Source organism: Siphateles boraxobius, unplaced genomic scaffold (assembly GCF_051911475.1).
Source record: "Siphateles boraxobius isolate OS27281-9 unplaced genomic scaffold, OSU_SipBor_1 29, whole genome shotgun sequence".
Lineage (NCBI taxonomy): Eukaryota > Metazoa > Chordata > Actinopteri > Cypriniformes > Leuciscidae > Siphateles > Siphateles boraxobius.
Window position 1 is genome coordinate 11,881,118 of NW_027508908.1, and position 20,590 is coordinate 11,901,707.

The window sequence follows — 20,590 nt, forward strand, 5'->3', positions numbered from 1 at the left end:
ACACTCTCTCTCTCTCTCTCTCTCTCTCTCTCTCTCTCTCGTATGCTGTAATGCTGAAATCTAATGCTGCATTAATGCTGTAATGCTGTAAACACTCATACAGTATTTCAGTATTTTATAATAGACACATTAGGAATTTCCAAATTAGGATTTATATGTAACATCATAAAAAGGCTTCCATTTTTGGGGGATAATCCTTGTCATAAAAAAGATTGTGCCTCATAATTTTTTTGGCATTATTATATATATGCTGAGATTATAGCACTTGGTCAAATCCATTATCAGTATTTTTAGGGTAAGGTATTTACAGTAAAGAAAGACTGACCATAATTTTGATTTGTTGAATGAAATGGAAAATATTCATACCCCACCACAATCAAAAATGATTTTATAATAATGTACATTTTATAAAAATGCCTTTTTTGGAACAACTACTATAATAGAGTGCCGAAGTTATGACGTCACTCATTATTTTTTAATAATGTTGTTGGACAACTCAGAAGTTTGCGGCGCATGGGTTCTCTCAAACGAATAGCTATGCATTTTCCCCATAGACTTTTGGAAAATCGCAAAAAATAAGATCTGTGTTCAACAAAGAAGGTTGTGAAGGTTGTGAAACCTTACACGTTTTGTCTATCAAGATAATCTTTACAAGTAAATCCAAATTTTACACATTTTGAAGCCTATATAAAATTTTCAAAACCACAAGTAGGTTATAACTGGTGTGTTTTATGTCATAGATCAAAACGTGAAAACATTTAGAGGCTTTGTTAAACCACAGACCTTATTTCAGGCGGTTTAGCAAAAACCCATTCAAAAAACCCATAGACTTTAGGGCGAGGGAACCGGAAGTGCTAAAATGCTAACTCACTTCCACGTTTTGGCCTACAAAGTTTCGTCATAACTTCGGCACTCTATTGACCCTTCGCTAAGCCCCGCCCTCCCTAGTTACTGTTGCTATGCCTGACAAGCTTTTGCGCCTGGCACGTCTATTACAGTGTGTATGCACCGGTGTCAGACATTCCCAATGAGATAATTAGTAATTTTTGGCGAACATGTGAAATATCTGAGAGAGCAAGACAAAAGGGACTGCAGTATGCATTCAAGGGGTATATCCACAACATAATATGCAACCGTATGGAGAATAATTTCATAAAAATTGAAGCTAAAGGCCTATAGTCCCAGCTCAAGCAGCAGCCGCCTCATTCGCTGACCATTCAAATGGGAAAACACACAAATCGAGGAACAGCTATGCTCGTGCACAGTAGGGTAAGTGAAATGTGAAAATAATCTAATGATTATAAATCAAACAGCTTATCTATAAATATTGTGGAATAACACTAACACCGGGAGAGCCGCGATCAGATTGGGTTAAAGTTATTCAGTCAGGGGTAGTAGGCCGTCGATTAACAAAATGCTGAAATATATTTTAAAGTATGTCAGTGAGCCTCCGTCTTGTCTTTAATCGTCTTATTTTACGTGAAAATATATATGCATTATGAACAAAGAACCGTCATTATTTCCAAGTTGTAGTTGTGAATGGGTTCTCCCACACTGCTTGACCCACGCACATCATTTCTCCCCTTGGCTTTTAGATTTAAGTGAAGGAAAAAAATTACACTCCCTTGTCCAAACTTTTAGGATACCGGGTATCAGATTTGCACAATCCCTACGCACAACGCTTCGGCATGTTTCCCTCGCTCAAAAGCTTGCCAGACCTCCCGCGCCTACCTACGGTTGCTAAGACACGATTGGCCAGTGGCAGTTTTCGGGCGTGGCTTAGCGAAGGTTCAATTGTTGGTTATGATTATTGTGACTGTTTTGGAGTGGACAATACAATTTGTTTTTCTGCCTTACTTAAAGTGTAAATTGCAGGTTAACCACCACAACCAATTAATGTGTAGATTAAAGTGCTCAATATGTAAATATTTAAAAATTTCTGTCTTAAAATGCGTTAAAATAACATTTATTGGGGTTTCTTCAAAGGTAGCATGTTTTTTACCGTAACTGGGTGATGACATCATAAAAGGGAGTAGCAACCCATACTCTGCTAGATTCCTTCTGTTTGTGGCTTGACTATGGACAATTTTGAACCAGTCAGGCGTGAGAGAGGGGAGCAAATTGCCAGAAATCATGGCCCTCAAAGAGTTATCAATGCTTGGTGTGAGGAAAATGAGTGGAGGGTTGGCCAGGTGTCATGGTGAGTAGCTAGAGCTAGCCTAGGTTAACCTGGTGCTAACACGGATAACATTAGGGAACAAGCCAAAGTCTTTTCAAAATCTTGTCGTCATGTAGAATAGCAAGGAGGGACAACGACTGAAGACATTATTTACTTACATGGTGTTAGTAGTCCTAATCAGAGCTGTAGAGATGCACACACTGCACAGGCACAATGACGCTTTTGCTGGCATCTGCAGACAGAACGCGATATTGCATGTGCTAAATCGCAACTAATTAGCGATGCTCATTGTCAGAAAGAAAAAAAGAGATCGATGTCTCTATCGCTGTGTTTGACAGGTGTTTGTGTGGGCTATGCCACCCAATGGAATCAGCAGTGGAGAGTATGTGCTGCCGTGAGGTGAACGCGTTTTGGAGTTTAGTGGAGCAGCTCGACCCGCGCCGCGACCGGTGTTCAGGCGATTTGTGCTGCCTTGTCGAAAAATGCTACCTAAGCGCGAATCGATCACAGAGATTGTCGATTCATTCTCTATTGTTTCCATAATGGTGTAAAACTCACAATATTATGACCTCGTTATTTCATTTAAAATTTGTATGGGGAGCATATTCTGATATTTTAAATGTACTAGCAATTATCACATTTGATATAAGAAGTAAAAATGACATTATTGTATATTATATGAAATACAATTATAATAAAATTCGAAGTTTTGAGTACTGTATACTGTACTGTCTGTTTTTATTTTTTAAAACGGTGTGAAAAGTAAAAATTATCATCAAATAATACATTAATCTGACGTGCCTCACACAGCATCCTGGTTTTGACGCATGCTGTCTGAACCCGTTTTGCGAATAGTTTACACTAATTTCAGGCAGAATCATGGTAATCTCATAGCAAGCACACACGAGTATGTTTACAATTGGGTTATTTCATTCATCAACACCATTTTTGCTTGCTGAGTTAGGTCTCCTCCTACTTGCCGTTAGACTACTTGTTAACTCTAAGCTTGAGTCCCTTTTATGACGTCACGCCCAGCCTAGTGGAAGGGAGAGGGAGTGTAAAATGTACCAACTTTTCATATTATATTCAGCATTTCGGTATAAAAAACATACAAAACAATGGTGGGCGGTTCTTATCTTTATGTTTAATAAGCACATTGCATTATCTTCGTGAAAAATTTAACCTGCAATTTACACTTTAATATTATAATGGTACTTGTCTGGTGGAAATAAAATTTATGATGACACTATTTTTCCCATGGAAAAATGGGAAACAGTTTACAACTGTAAACTCCAACAGTTTACAGTTTCAGAAAAAGGTGAATGTCCAAAGCAATTGTTTTTGTATTTTATCAAACATTATTTTTTAATAATGTCTGTAGAATGAGCCTGTTGTACGCCTTCTGTTGCCCAGCGATGTTTAGAGAAATCAGTCAATCAATGTGCAAAGTGTGCAAACTTCACCTGAATAGTCTGCCTGCTTTCCTTTAAAGGAGGAGTGGGAAAAAATGAACAGAGGCTTTGGGTTGCATCATGTTGGTATGGCAACTACCACTGTATGATGTAATGGCAGGCAACACTTAACCCTGACTAGTTACAGCTTATCTGCTCTTTTATCCACTGTGTGTGTGTTTCTGTGATTGAGAGTGTTGAAAAGCTGATTTGGGTGAAGTGAGGACTTGAGTGCAGCGAGGACACCATGTACCCTGTAGTGCAGTCTACCCTGTTGGTGCTCCTTGTCTGTGAGTTACAGACGATGTTTACTTAGTTTACACATGTGACTCAAAAGAATACTAAAGTCAAAGAAACATCCACAGTACTGAGTCATGTCACAAATCTGTCTGTCTGTCTTTGAGTGCTTTTGATCCATTTTAATTGCATATGAAAATATTTTTATAACTAGGAAAAAAAATTTTTTTTTAAACAAAGTACATAACAGTGGTTCTCAAAATATGATCTTTGGAACACTGGTGTGAAATCTAAAATCTAAAAAGTAAAATATCTACACTACTTAAAATCTTAATCTGGGAGAAACTACCAAAACAATTATCAACAGTTTTATTATGATTATTATCTAATATTATTAGTATTATTATTATTATTATTATTATTTTATATTTTTTATATTATCATCGTTTGAGTTAATCTTATGAAGGAGGACCCCTTTGGTAAGTCACACAATGGCAGTTTTTGTCTTGTTATTACATTGAGGGGCTTACAGACATGATGATGAAAGATGAGGTAATGGCTGGTTTGTTGTGATTGGTGGTGACATAAATCAGCAACCAATGCTCTTCTTTTGATTGGCCTTCTATAGTTTTTTTATATATACTCACAGTTATTCCTAAGTTTGGCATATCAGAACTGTTTTGGATAATGCTGACATCAACATGAATCCACTAATCCAATAATCTCACAACACCCCCCATCCCCCCTCAAACTTTTTCCTCCACTCTTCCCCACTCTCTATTTTTCACATCCAAGTGTTTGCCTGTTGAGCTATTCCTATGACAAATAAATTGGTACTGATTTAATTTTATTATATATCACAAATGTTAAACAAATAGAAAACATTGTGTTAGCACTTACATTTAGTTTGCACTATGAAGATTATGAAATTTACATATGGTTTTATTTTCTTCAGGTGTACCCACTCCGAGTCCAGAGATCCTGCGGCACACGCTGAACATGTTGGTTCGGGAAAGGAAGATCTACCCCACACCAGAAGGCTACTTCATTGTTACTCCACAGACCTACTTCATCACCCCATCCCTCATCCGCACCAACAGCAAGTGGTACCACCTGGACGAGCGACACCCAGAGCGACAGCAGCAGCAGCAACAACAGCAGCAGCAACAGCTTCAACAACAGCAGCAACAGCTTCAACAACAGCAGCAACAGCTTCAACAGCAACAGCCACCACCTCAACAACAATGCACATCACCACAATCTGGAACCATCACTCCCTCCACCTCTGGCTGTGTACGAGAAAGGCCTAACCCTAAGAACCACTGCGACTCCTATAATGCCTACCGCGATGAGGTGCCCAGCATTCATACCTCCACAATTCAAAGGAAATCCCCAAAAGAACCCAAAGGAGATCCCCCTTCATACACACAACCCCCACCCCCTCCATCTACCATTCAGCACCCACCTGACCCCACCGATAAGAGCAAGAGCATGACCGCCACCTTCTCTTACAAGACAGACACGCTAACCAAGAAGAAGGAGGGCAGTGGTGGGGGCAGCAGTGAGAGACAGTCTAAGAAGTTTGGGCTGAAGCTTTTCCGTTTGAGCTTCAAAAAGGACAAGACCAAACAGCTGGCCACCTTTTCAGCACAGTTCCCTCCAGAGGAGTGGCCCTTGAGGGATGAGGACACACCGTCGGCCGCAGCGATCCCCCGTGAGGTGGAGATGGAGATCATTCGCCGCATCAACCCAGACCTGACAGTGGAGAACGTGGCCCGTCACACAGCTGTCATGAAGCGTCTGGAAGAGGAACGAGCTCAGCGCCTCAAGGCCAGCTCAGCACAGCACAGTGCTCGCAGTCGCCGCAGCCGAGGTCACCGGCGTGTACCACACGGGAAGTCTCGTTCGCACAGCAAGACGCGAGCTTCTCGGGGAGACCCCTCAGAGGGCTCCAATCTGGACCTGCCAGCAGTCAGCCTGGAGAGGGACTACCGTTTTTTCAGCCATTCTCTGGTACGCTCGCCAAGAGAGGGTATGTACACGGTGGAACGTAGAAGCGGTGGTGCCTATCTTGTCCACAGCAACCCCAACATTGCTGAGTCACACTTTCCTGTCACCCCGGAGTGGGATGTTTCAGGGGAGCTTGCAAAGAGGCGGACAGAGATGCCTTTCCCTGAGCCTTCACGTGGGACGTCACATTCTAGAGTGCACCGGAGCCACAGCCACACTCAGGACCGCAAGTCACGTAACGAGCGGCCCGATAAGGCTAAAGAGCGATCACGTTCTATGGACAACTCCAAGGGCCCGCTGGGAGGTGGGAGCTCTACACTTGGCACGACTGAGGATTACGACCGAAGTCCCGATGACAGAAGCCGATACTATACCGATGATGGGACGCTAAGGGCCTCCTCTCAAAAGGCCCCACACTATTCATGCATCATGTTTTCTGCTGCCAAGTTTAGTTCGGAAATGTCTGTACTTGAAATAGGCAAAATGAGTTTGGATGAATCGAGGCTCTGTAGCCCTCTAGAACGGAACAAGAGCAGGGACAGCCTCCCAGCCTACAGTGACCTGAAGGCCCTGTCGCCAAAGCCTTTGACTGATGATTACTTTCAGTGCAATACATCGAATGAAACAATCCTTACTGCCCCGCTGCCTCTGGGCAAATCTGACCATGACACTTTAACTCCATCTGATGGAATCCACAAGGGCTCTCCAGCTGACCGGCAGACACCACACCTCCCATCTCCTCACCCCTTGGAGTACAAAGAGGACTCCTCGACAAAGGGGCACAGCGGTTCCTGCAAACCCACACCGAGCCAGACACCTGAGCCTATGCCCAATGGACGGTTGATACAGCACCAACACAACACTGACCCAGGGGGCGGGGGAGGTGGTGGTAACACTGGTGGCGGGGTGGACAAGAGGAAAGAGATTTTCAGTAAGGACACTTTGTTCAAACCGCCACTCAATGTTTTGACTGTGAGCTATGTGGACAGTGGCTACTCAAAGTCAGGTACTTTGCGTAAGACTCCGCATATGAAATCATCCGAGGTCCTTGACACTCTGGAGACCCAACAGCCACCTAACTCCACCCCTTTGTCTGCTTCTGCCCCGGCACCTACAGGCACAGAACAGGGTGCTCCCTCCACATCTGAAGCTGCTTTTGACTATTACAACGTGTCAGATGATGACGATGAGGAGGAGGTAGAGGAGGCCTCCCGTAAAGAGGCGGCCCCGACAGAAACAAAGGGGCGGGCAGGGGCCGGAGATGGTGGTGGAGGTGGTGGGACCATGCAGTGGTTGCTAGAACGGGAGAAAGACCGGGATTTACAGCGTAAATTTGAGAACAACTTGACTCTACTTAGCCCTAAGGAGAGCGAGAATAATAACAGCCAGAAGACTGCTCACTCGGCACGGCTGGACAGCATGGACAGCAGTAGTGTGACTGTAGACAGTGGGTTTAACTCCCCTCGGTAAGTACTCGCTCCATAGAAAGAAGATGCTAGAATTAAAAACCCATATTTGAGTGTCCATTGTTGATCGTGAACAAGTGTTTAGTGCCTCAATTTATTGCCATTCTTCTGTGGGGGTTTTCTGTTTTTTTTTAAAAGACTAATTAATATAAATTGCTAATGTGCCAGAATCAACTTTTTTACTTTTCTGACACCCCACAAAATGACATAGTGTTTAGGTCTAATGTCTGGTGTTTTTCATAGGACATGTTTTATATATGTTTCGTTTTATTACAGTTTTTAACTAGACTGCACCTACTGTATGAAATGCATGTTTGATTTGAAGCACATTGCTGCCAAGGGCTCTTATAATTTCGTATTCCATCTTATACTGAGGTGTATAGCATGGTTTCTCCCCTTTCCTTTGTCAAGGCCACAAACCAGCACAGACAGCCTTTAAGTGGGTTTCCCAGGGCTGTGTATGTGTTAGCATGAGTGAGGGTGAGGACTTTTTTCAGTTGCTAAAAATAGACCCTTGTGTCTGTATGACTCATTCAGAGGGATATGGCAGGAGTAGAATAACTGAGAGAGTCTACATGTTTTGCACATGTGCTGCCTCTACCACTTACAATGCACTCTTAAGAAAGGCACATAAAATAAAAGGGCAATGTACCGTGTTAATATGAAGAAAATTTCTGTATTGATTTTTCACAGGCGTTTTGCCCATATTTTGAATTACACATTGCATTGTGCATTATGGTTGAAGGAAATGACTGTAAACTTAACGGAAAAGGTACTAATTTTCTGCCAAAATATTGTTTTTCTTACAGTAGAGTACAAGTTTTTGTTTTTTAGCTGCACTTGCTGATCAAGGTGTCTAACATGTTTTTACGTAATAATGACATTCTCCTCATTCTTTGAGTGATATGCCAGTTCTTGAAAAGCAAGCTCTTTACTGAAAATCTCATAGAAAAATTCTCTAAATTGAACTTTGCATTAAATTTGTAATGTTTTGAAAATGTAATGCAATGTACATTTATATGATCAGTGCCATGTATTGATGATAAGAGTAAAGGGCCTTGAATATACAAAAGTTGTGGCCCAGGCAGTCACGTTGTGATGGAGCTATTTTTTCACTCCCAGACAAATTTGAAGACCCTTTATCTGAGAGTTGCAATGTGACTGTGCTTTGTTTGTTTAAATTAATAGCCCCAAAAGCTAAGGAGACAAACTGACACGCAGCCCCTTCTCACACACACACACACACACAGACACACACACACACACACACACAGACACACACACACACACACACACACAGACACACACACACACACACACACACACACACAGACACACACACACACACACACACACACACACACACACACACACACACACACACACACACACACACAAATCATTCACTATTTTCTGGATGACTCATAACATTAGTGATGATGTCATTCTACCGCTCTTGGAAACATAGCTCTTGTGCATATACACAACTTAGTTTGTGACTGATGTGAAGTAGTAATGCAATTATACGGAGTGGGACAATGTTAAATACGTCCTATCTCGTTTAACCTTTGTATTTAAAGGAATAGTTTCCCCCCAAAATATGTCATTGACAAATCATTGACTTACTTGTATGACTTACTTTCTACCGTGGCACACAAAAAAAGGTATATTGATTGCTGGGACTGGACTTTCATGCATCAGAAAACACAAGACACCATGAAAGTATTACTAAATTAGATCTGACTCAAAATAAATTTTCAGTTATAAATATGACATTTGCTTCACCTTGTAGAGCTATGTGAAGATTTTCAGTGAATAAAGATTTAAATTACAATCTGTTTCCCACAACATCATATGGACCTCTTTTATAGTTTGATGGTGCTTTGTGTCCTTTTTAAGTTGTGTAAGCTTCAATACCTGCCCATTGTAATTTAATGGACAAGTTTGTCAAGAAATGTCAAAATTTCTCCTGTTTTCTGTGGAAACATTCTGTGGAATACAGTCAATTAAGACTATTCCTTTAATCCACTTCTATCTTCAATAAAATATATTCTTTTGTATAGATTTTATACTGCTTTCTTATTGTTGGCTTTCAGTGCTTCTGGTTTAGTTTAGTTTAGTGAATATGTTATTGTTGTCATCCAGATCAAGATCATTTATGTACAGTTAAACAGTCCTACAAACCAGACTAAAACCACATAGTGTGAGGTTGTGCATTTTCTCTTTGTGAGGACTTGTGTGATATTGTTTTTCATGCCCCCAAAATAATCAGTTATCTTGTCTTTAAACCCCACTTTTTTATCTTTCCATTTCTTCTTCTCTGGTCATTTTCCCCACATCTACCACTTTCTCAGCACACGGGAGAGTCTGGCGTCCAACACCTCAAGCATTGTGGAGAGTAACCGGCGACAGAATCCAGCCCTGAGTCCAGGCCACATGGGTACCACCAGCATCGGCCCCCCATTCAGCTTCCGTGCAATCCCAGAGCCCCCTACCACGCAACCTGAGAAACTCCAGAAATCCCCCAACTGCCTTGCCTCCATCACCAGCGTCTGACATGGGCCCATCTGGGTTGACGTAGGGTCAGGGTGATCTGCAATGTTGGGGTGCCTAAGTGCAGGAGGTTGGGTGACTCCCTCCATAAAGCACCTCGACTACATGGGGACTGTTAAACCCGCAGGCATGGCTTCCAGAGACTGTTCCCACAGCATCAAAGGTCACTGCAAAAAATGGGAAAAAATGGAAAAGGAAATTTCTCATCATAGGATTTACCTTCACAAGCAATTAATCAGGAAATACTGCAGTCGGAATCAACCATTGTTTTCAAAATAGGCTTGAAGTAACTGGTAATTTAACAATGTTTTGTTTTCAAGAGTATATTTTGTCAGTCACAGATTAGAGATCATCCAGCCAATGGATTAAGTTTGCACGCATTAAGAAGTAGATGCTGATGTGCTGGTCAAAGGTATTAAAGATCTGTAATATTGGTATGCAGTACAATTTTAAAATATGGGGCATAAAAGCTCTCATCTGAGCAACATTTAATTCATGATTCATAAAGTTGTATAATATTCCTAAAATAAACTCATTTCTCATGACAGTTAACTGCATTGGTGAAACAATAAGAATAATACTCATATGCTTATTAAAACAAGTATATAGACTGAATTAGTGGAAAACATGTTCTCGTTCTGAAATTAAAGTATTTTTTTTTGTTGAAAAATGACTTCTTTTTTTTCAAACTTATTGTGCATACAATTACTTTGTATGCAACTTTACACTACGTAATGGATTTATTAAAGTTAATATTAATCTCAGGTCATGAACAGTTAACTCTCCTAAGAAGAGGTAAAAAATCGGTTAGTCTGTAATCATGTTACTGTGGATCGTTTCACCAGTCTTTGTTTTTTTAAGGGAATAAAACACATTCTCGGTAGACAAAAATATAAATGATTTCAATTACATTTTTGTCAGATGTAGATTATTTTTATTATGTTGATTCCCTTTTGAAATAAAAACAGCTGTGTGCCAGTGTGAATCCGATACCAAGTCTCAGGAACCAGGAGACTTGTGGATGTCATTGTTGGTTTGGAAACATGCTTGTCTTCTTCTGTGTAGCTTGATGGCTCTATTTGTTTTCACGAAAGGAGGAGGATGTTGGAAATCGCAATGGCGGGAACACGGGTGTTGTGTCCAAAAACATCCAAAACACTCCAAGGAAAGGTCATACAGCTCGCTTCCTTTGGGCCAGTTGGATTCAGAGACTCTGCCCTTTTGCTGCTCTGATAAAACCTTTATTTTGAAAAATGTTCTCTCTTGAGTTGAATCCAGACCACTATGGTGTTTTATTTTCACCTTTGTTTTCCCTGGGAATTGAGCTGGTTTTCAAGCCATGTCACTGACCTAAATGCAAAATATGGTCAACAGATGACATGGTTAAAATTGATGCCACAGCCAACACATTATCTGTATATTCACAATATTCTCAACCTTTTTATGATTTCAATAAATGCTTCTTTTAGGTTGGAACAACTGATTCATTGAAAGTATGTACAAATAATTTGCTCCACTGTTGTTTATCATTCCTATCCTATGTCAGAGAGGAACATAGATTACATTAGATTTGGACCTGCCTGTGTTATATACAGTAAGGTTCCGATCCATGAGCAAAAGCCCCCTTTCCAAGATTGAACTAAACATTAAAATACTTTATGGACTATGGCTTTAACTGTTTGGTGTGCCATCTCAATGCACCAGAACTAACGCTCGTGTCCCTTCTGGTAGCGACTCTGTGAGATTTGGGAAAAAGAGCAGAGCTCATGTCACATCCATTGGTGCTATTATGTGGTGATCCTCCCTTTTTTATCTTTTATTTGCTTCTTTTCCCATACCCTCCACAGTTTCATTGCTTTATGATACATGTTCAGGTGGATATCCTCCTGTGGGACTTCTTGTTAACCACTTTCAGCTCGCTCCCTCTCACTCGACTATTACCCACACACACAGACACACCTGCAATCAGCCATGCAAACGACCCTAAACCCCACATACATGCACATAACTAGCTACCTCCACCACCTGTGTAACAACAAGGTAGGGACGTGTACAGATTTGGATTCTTTGCCTGTGGAACACAGCGCTATCAGCCTCTTCTCTGTGAATGTTGACAAGGAGCGGCGGACATTGTAACTAAGAGGACTTATTCTAAAGTAATCAGTATTAAGTGCTGTAGTTTCAACTCAATTTTTCTCAGTTTTTGACAGAAGTGTCTTTTACTTATTTGCAAGTTGTGTATAAATCTGTCTAGAACCACATCTACAAAACATTCCCAATTTTATGTTTCCCCTCCGATTTGTGTAAGAAGCCATTTTCAGTTCTCCACTGCCCCCTTTACATGAATATTTGTTTATCTGCTTCATGATTTCAAGCCCAGTGAGTAACTTCAGTCTTCTGTTAAAAATGCATCTCGACGGAAATCAAGGGACTACATTCTATATTATAAACAAGCACCTCAACAGATAGAATATATTAAAATGAATCATGTCAGGCATCCTCCAGTCCTAAATGTTTTGCCCAAATCAAACATTGTTCATCTGCCTTCTACTTTTTGGCAATACTGATTACAATAGTATTGTTTTCAGTTTTCCACCTAATATTTGAGAGGTCAGTGGTTAGGGTCCAAACAGCCTCTTAGACCCTGTAGTTGGAGGTGGGATGAAGATTGTGGAAAGACAAAAGCATCATATATAAATGGTTATTTTAAATCATTGCTAGACATCACAGATGTACATCAGAGAGCCACATTAGACAGAGCAAGCTTCTCATAATGTCAGCTCTAGAAATAGATTCGTTCTCAAAACATTTCATCAGAACTTTTCTTAAAACAGTGATTTAAGTCCAGAAGTATATTTCGGTTTAGTGACAAATAGACCTCTTTAGAACTTTAATCACTTTTGAATGGTTTCCGATGGACACTAATACAAACACATGACCTCCTTTACTTTGTCAGAGGATGCATTTTGGGTATGTGTCACGTTTTGTGAAATTTAGTTTAATTTCAAACCCCTTCATCTGGTAATCCCCCCCCCCCCCTTTTTTTGTTGATAGACAAAAGGGAGTAATGCAGCCAAGACTGCCTTGTAAAAAAAACATGTTTGCACTGAAATGCCTGGCCTCTGGTTGCTGTTAAGTCCATCCAAGACGGATGCTTTGTTTATATTGTAAAATATTTCATATGAAATAAAAATGACCATGAAATGTCTTCCCTTAACATTATGGATTTTAGAACCACGTCAGACAACATTGTTTCTAAATGGTGACAGTGTACAGTATCATACTGTAAATGAAATCAACCTGCCATGCTTAGTATAACTTCAAAAGAAAACTGAAAGATATGAGGGATCTTTTTGTAATGTCTATAATATTTGAAAAGAAGTCCCTATTTGTGTAGTAATGGTGTTTCATCGTTGTGGTAGTATATGTGATAAACCCAGTTGGGAGATTGTGTTACTTTTTCAGACAATAAAATAACATGTTTGGTTATATGTTTTACATTTTCTTGTGTCTTGAAACCTGTGGAATGTCTGTGTTTGGTTAATATTAACTTAGCAGCACATGAAATTTCTCCGTAATCTTTCATACAATTTTTTAAATAAATTTTTGGCATGCCAAATGAAATTGAAAGTAAGTGGTTCAAAAACGATTGTGTGAGAATAAAATTAATTAAAACGTATTTAATAAATTAAAACTTAATCCATGAAATAATGAATCCTTAAAAGATCTATATAAGCAACTAACAGAAACCTTTAACGGTGGGGTATGTGATTCTCTTTTTTTGTCCATTTTTTCAAAATAACTTGAAATCCTATTCCTAACCCACTTACAGCCACTGAGTTAGAAGCACTGAAATTAAAATTAAGCAATTTAATCATCTGTGGAATGGGCAGGACTCGAAAAACTCCAGCCAATCATATCCAAGACCACCTGGAATCATTGGACAGTAAGTTAGTCAATCAAACAGTCGTACCACACCCCCCTCCCCCCAGCGCGCGTGACCCCCTTCGTGCGCATACTCAAAGTTCGTGACGCATGCGCATGTCGTCAGTAAAGCCAGCATAATTAGTAGTAAATCGTCATTACAATCTCTCGCGCATCTGAGTTTTCGCTCGTGCATGATTGCGCGTCCATGTTCTTCGAATGGGTGGAGTAAGAGCCCGCGTTGGAGGAAAGAAGGTAGGACCATTTGATTTGTGTATTTCAAAATCTGCCGGTCGTTTTCCAAATCACATACCCCACCTTTAAGGTCGACAGAACCTTTTCCTTTTAAGAGTGTAAGCATTAAATGTATTGCATGTTATCACTTGTTTATGATACATTCCATTTCCCTGTTGTTTTACAGGTTAAGCACAACGAATCATTGAATACTAATTTAATATGATTAATGAAAAAATAGCTGAAACATCAGGGCTTCATAGATTAACTTCATGGATCCCTGTAAAATTGAATCAATAAATAGGCCTAATCTGTTTTTACTGGAGGACAGCAAATTCAAGTGTTGGTTGTATCTTGCCACCATCTAGTGGCTACACAGTGTAAAATAATTTAGTAACATCTGTAGTAGATAACGGTTCAATTCACATAGACAATGGAGCTACAACAAAATATGCTGATTTGAATAATAGAGCTATAAATGACAAATATCAACGAGCAGAATCTGATCGACACAAATAAAAAATAAAAAAATAAATAAAGGTCAGATGCAGGCATATTTGAGACGTTTGAAGTCACATTATGGTGGAAAATTGACGAATGGAGGGACTGTCAGGGACAAGAGTTGCAAATTAGTTTTAGCTACTAGCACTATGATACCTGGATTCGATGGTTGTTGTCACAGTTTTATCTATATTTATTGTATCTTTCCTTATATAAATAAAACATTAAAAAAATAAATGGATAACACTTAAAAGTGTGGGGCTCAAAAATAATTGTCATTTGGAACTTTTTCATTGAGTTATTTTTATTAAATATATGTTGATAATGATTAAACACTTAAGTGCCCTCCGAAAGCATCATTTTAGTTTTTGCACGCAGTTATTGTGTGTGTGTGTGTGTGTGTGTGTGTATACTCAACTATATTTTGGGGACAAATTCATACCCAGAAGTGACCAAAACCTGACAAAATCTCCAAAAACCTACGTCCTAATATGTAAATCTGGTATAAACATAAAGTAATTAAAGGTTTTTAAATTTGTGTACAAATGCAGAAAGCTTTGTGTGATGGGTTGAGGGGTATGGTTAGTGTAAGGGGATACAATACTGTAAAATATAAAGTATAAGATTTATACTGCAATTGAACCACCAGAACAACGGATATGTTGAACAACATATAGGCCTTAAAGGGATAGTTCACCCAAAAACGAAAATTCTGTCAGTATTTACTCACCCTCATGTTGTTCCAACCCCGTAAGAACTTCGCTCATCTTCGGAACACGAATTAAGATATTTTTGATGAACCTGAACTTGTCGGCCTCGAAAAGTTATTAAAGACATCGTTAAAATAGTCCAAGTGACTACAGTGACTCAATCTTAAGTTTATCAAACGACGATAACACTTTTTGTACAAAAAACAAAACAAAAATAACGACTTTATTTCAACTATTCATTTCCTTCTCTCTGGGCCTCGAGTCAGGTTACTAGTTTAACAGCGTATGATCTGTTGTTGTACGTCACACGCATCACACACATGACCAGCGTCAGCCAATAGTGAGCCTACGTGTGACGTAGCTCTAAGCAATTACACTAGTTTAACTGACTAGAGGCCCAAAGAGAAGGAAATGAATAGTTGAAATAAAGTCGTTATATATGTTTGTTTTTGCGCACAAAAAGTATTCTCGTCGCTTGATAAACTTAAGATTGAGTCACTGTAGTCACTTGGACTATTTTAATGATGTCTTTAATAACTTTTCGAGGCAGGCAAGTTTCAAACCCTCAAGAAGCCTATGGACTAGTATGGAGGAGTGATCCAGCTCTCAGATTTCATAAAAAATATCTTAATTCGTGTTCCGAAGATGAACGAAGGTCTTACGGGGCTGGAACAACATGAGGGTGAGTAAATACTGACAGAATTTTCATTTTTGGGTGAACCAGTCCCTAACACTCAGTGTCAGTGTTGAGGCTACCTGATGAGAAAAAGGAGACTTATCAGAAGAGAATTACATTCTAGATTGTTTAATTAGCATTAAGACGAGTGTAATCTATGGTGTGCAATTTATCATAATCAATAACCATTATGTTGCTTTAAAATATGTTTTATTATGTTAGTAAGTTTTTAAAAGTCAAATATAGCTAACTTATAGGCTCCGTGGTAAATGTTTTTCTTAGCTGTGAAATTGACAGATGAAATCAGGAGGTTGTCTTATAACTGATGTTTTTGTAAAGTAACCTATTTAATCACTCTCTAGGACACACCAGATGTTAAACTGTTACCTGAAATTGTCAAATCAAATTATCATCAGATGGCTGTGAACTAAATTCCGATCCAAACCATAGCAATGTGGAATGTTTTGATATGCAAAGTAATAACAAGAATTAAAACGTGGTTAAGACCTACACTAGAAAAATACGTTTATTTTGAAAGGAACCATAAAACACATTTCAACCATTAGGCTATTATGCATACAACGTTTCAGAACATATTTTCACGACATACTTCGAAAACAGACTTAAAGTTTCACATGAATAAGAAAGTGTGAAAGAGAGTCCATTGATTTACATTCTCTTGGTCTTCGACGGGTTTCTTAAAGGACAGTATTGGACATTATTGCCCTTCATGACGATGCTCCTCCAGCAGGAAGCACTCTTCTCATAAAAAAATACATAAAAAATTAAATTAGTTATTAGGCTACTTTCATATTTATTTAAATCCAGTTATGCTGGAATTAAATTAGAAAAATCAATATTGTTCATTACTGACAGAAATTACTAATATTATACTATTAGGCCTATTGTTTAGATGCATTTACACTGCAATTACAGTTGCAGGAATAATGTTATGAAATGTAATGTTTTAATAATGTGTAAAATTTTGAATAAAGAAATTTGAAATAATACTTTTCTTTATATGATACGTTTATACAAATTCAGTGGGTTTTTTACTAGCATAGCATACCCGATTAGCCCAGTAGCTTCGTTCATACTTTGTATGATCATTAACTGATAGTTGATAAATACCTGATTTCAAGTGAGGACCATATTTGTAATGACAGTGGCAAGTATTCATAAGTTAACTGAAAAATAATTCATTCACTGATTCATTCAACCCAGCTGATTCATTCTTTAAAGAAACATTGTGTTGGAGGGAAACCACTGTTCTGCTTTGTTTGTAACTTTTCATTTGTGAAATCGAGCAAAAATAGTCAAAATTGAAATTACTTATTTCTGATAATCCGATATCTGAATCTCTTTTTTACATTGTGTCTACACTTTGTTTTATGAGGGAATTCACGAGCACACAGAACTCATGTACTCACACTCAAACATGCATTTTGAGCAGTGAATGGATTCCGATTAACTTGAACACCTCTGATTGGCCATTACGTTCAAGAAATACAGTGACTGTCTGTGATTGGCTTCATTGCTAAACTCTGCAAAACAAAACCTTTGACACTCTCCAGAGTGCAAACACAATACGCACTGGATCAAAATCTGTTTCGCTAATATCACTGTCACGGAATGGTGAAATAATGAAGCGAGGATTCAAGTGCAGGAATGAAAGTTATTTAATAATAAAAGTAAAACAAATACTCCCCGTGGTGGAAAACAGGAAAGGTCTCAAGATACAACAGAACAATGGCAGGAAAAAGGAACATGATGATACATAGATGACGAACCAGCACAGGACTGCAAACACAGGGAGAATAAATAGGGAAGCAAACGAAAGGGGGTAATGAGGGAAGGCAGGGGCAAACGAATCAATCAGATAACAAGATGGGAAGGGCTAGACAATCGACAGGAGAACACATGGCACAAGGAAACACATGACAAGCAGTGTGCTCACAACAAGCAGGACTATAACACAAGCACATGACAAACCGGGAGTGCCAGAGCTCTGTCACCAAATCAAGATAAACTAGACAGAAGTGAAAGAACCCTGACACTACCCCCTCTCATAAGGGGGACATCAAAAATGAGACCAAAACACAACAGCAGACAAGCAGATCAAAAAATAGGGACAAAGAGGGGAAGGTGGGGAGCCAAAACAGAGCCAGTATGATAGTCCATACAGTTCTTAGCAGAGACCAGGGTGGGACGGGAGGGTTGCGCCAGGGAAACTCAGGTCTGGAGTCCTGGCTGAGGGCCAGGGTGGTGCAGGCTGAACAGGGCGGAGCAGGCATCCAGGGCGGATACGAGGCTTCAGGGACAGAGACGGCCAACTTGTCCGAAGACACAGGCGTGGAATCTGCCATCTTGTCCGAAGTCACGATTGACCTGGCGTGAACGGTCTCTGGTTCGGCAGCCCTGACGTGAACGGTCTCTGGCTCGGCAAGCCTGCACAGACTCTAGCTCAGCAGGTCTGACGTGAAGAAGCTCTGGCTCGGCCGACCTGACGTGAAAAAATTTAGTCTTGACAGGCAGCATTGGCAGAGTAAGGAGTTTGGGCATCGCCAACAGGGCAAGTAGCTTGGGCGGCGCTGGCAGAGCAAGGAGTTTGGGCGGTGCCGGCGAGGATAGGAGCATGGGCGATGCCTGCAGGGCTAAGAGCTAGGGCCGGGCCTCCTGGGATAGAGGATGCCTTCCTCCTCCATCTATGAGAGCACGGCGGTGCTGCAGCCTCTTTGGCCACCACTGGGGGTGCGACAGGGAGAGTGGACAGCTCTGGGACAACCAGGCCTGGGACCATCGAAGTCGGGTCCTCCTGGATCGCCGAATTAAGGGGAGTAACAGGAGCCTTTCTCCTACGCTTGCGAGGCGATGTGGGAATAACCGCCTCTGGAGAAGCTGCAGTAATAACTGCCATTTCTAGGGAAACTGCAGCTTTTACAGCTACCTCTGGGGAGACTGCAACTTCCTTAGCTGGAGGATTCCCTTTACGATCAAGGGAATTCACAAATTCCTCAAACATCAAATGATCCAGGCCTCTCATTCTCCAGAAGTTGATGGGCTCATCAAGGGCTTAACTGAACAAGTCCTTAAAAGCCGCATCATCAAGCCCCAGTCCCTCTGCAGCAGCACTGAACTTCAGGGCAAACTCCCTCACGTCAGTCCCCTGTTGACGGAAGAAACTCAAGGCCCTGAATTGCAGCATGCGTTCGTAGAGAGGGCAGGAGACGCCAGTGGATGGCGTGAGTCCTTCCGCTGAATTCAAACGGCTAGATCGTAATGGTGAACCAGTGAAGCGAGGATTCAAGTGCAGGAAGGAAGGTTATTTAATAATAAAATTGAAACAAAATGCAAACAAAAATTCCCCTTGGGGGGAAAACAGGACAGGCCTCAAGATACAACAGAACTATGGCAGGAAACAGGAACACATGGACACACAGATGACAACACAGGACTGCAAACACAGGGAGAATAAATAGGGAAGCAAACAAAAGGGGGTAATGGCAAATTAATCAATAATTAGATAACAAGATGGGAGGGGCTAGACAATGACATGAGAGCACATGGCACAAGGAAACACATGACAAGCCATGTGCTCATAACAACCAGGACTATAACACAAGCACATGACAAACCGGGAGTGCCAGAGCTCTGTCACCAAATTAAGATATAAACTAGACAGAAGTGACAGAACCCTGACAATCACATCACAGTAGATTATCACTCCTTGAATGACATTGTCTTGTGGTATTCAACTTGCTATAGTTGCTACCTTTCTTAACCCGTATATCTCGCACCTTAAAAATTACCAGATGAAGGTTCACATGGGATTGGACATATTCTGTCTAGGCAATAAGATATATAACATAAATTGAACAATAATCTATCATAACCTCGCATTTATAACTGAAAATAGACGAAAACAAAAATTTCAAAGACTGTGGTATTGTTCTTTTCAGTGGCGTTGTATAAGGATAGATCCTCTTCACAGATATCTGTGAACAGGTGTCTGAAAAATATAACTTCATCAACCCTGGCTTGATTATCATAGAGATAAACAAGTGTCCACACCGTTGCTAACTCACCACTGGAGTGAGCAAACAATGAGGGACAGCCGTCAATTTTAGGATGGGGCAACTGAGAACCATAACAGAAAAAAGGTGATAAACTTATTAGTAGCATGTCCCTGTTTACATGGGCCTACAATTACAGACTGTAAGGAAGTGTGATAAATATGTATAGAACGGAAGACAATGACACTGGACCTTATACTTGAGCCTTAAACAATAGCAGAACAATTTTCTGTGAACACAATTCTGTTATTACATAAATTGTCACATTAAATTCAAGTGACAAGCATCAGAATGTATTTATGAATGATTTAAGCCTATGAAGGACTTGATAAGTTCATTAATCAGTTCAAGATACACAGAAATACATTGCGATTGTAATATATAACATGCTTTTCAACACGCACCCATCAAGATTCAGTTTATCTTTCTTCAAATTTCAAGCATCACCATAATTATTTCTTACAATATTTCATTATTAAACATATATTATATATATTTGAGTGTTAAATTATATCATATTATTTATAATGATCCTCCAGTCCTCTAGGTGTCGCTGAAGAGACCACCGCTACATTT

At 40.0% G+C, this 20,590-nt stretch overlaps 1 protein-coding gene across 2 annotated transcripts in view; it reads left to right on the forward strand.

The window, feature by feature from the left end:
* stox2a (storkhead box 2a) overlaps nucleotides 1-13,385 on the forward strand; it is a 56,768-nt gene extending 43,383 nt beyond the window's left edge. For both annotated transcript variants that reach the window (XM_077246613.1, XM_077246614.1), the window contains exons 3-4: nucleotides 4,823-7,343; nucleotides 9,698-13,385. In XM_077246613.1, coding sequence (XP_077102728.1) covers nucleotides 4,823-7,343; nucleotides 9,698-9,899 — 2,723 coding nt within the window. In that variant the 3' untranslated portion in view covers nucleotides 9,900-13,385. The remainder of the gene's footprint in view (nucleotides 1-4,822; nucleotides 7,344-9,697) is intronic.
* The last annotated feature ends 7,205 nt before the right edge of the window (nucleotides 13,386-20,590 follow it).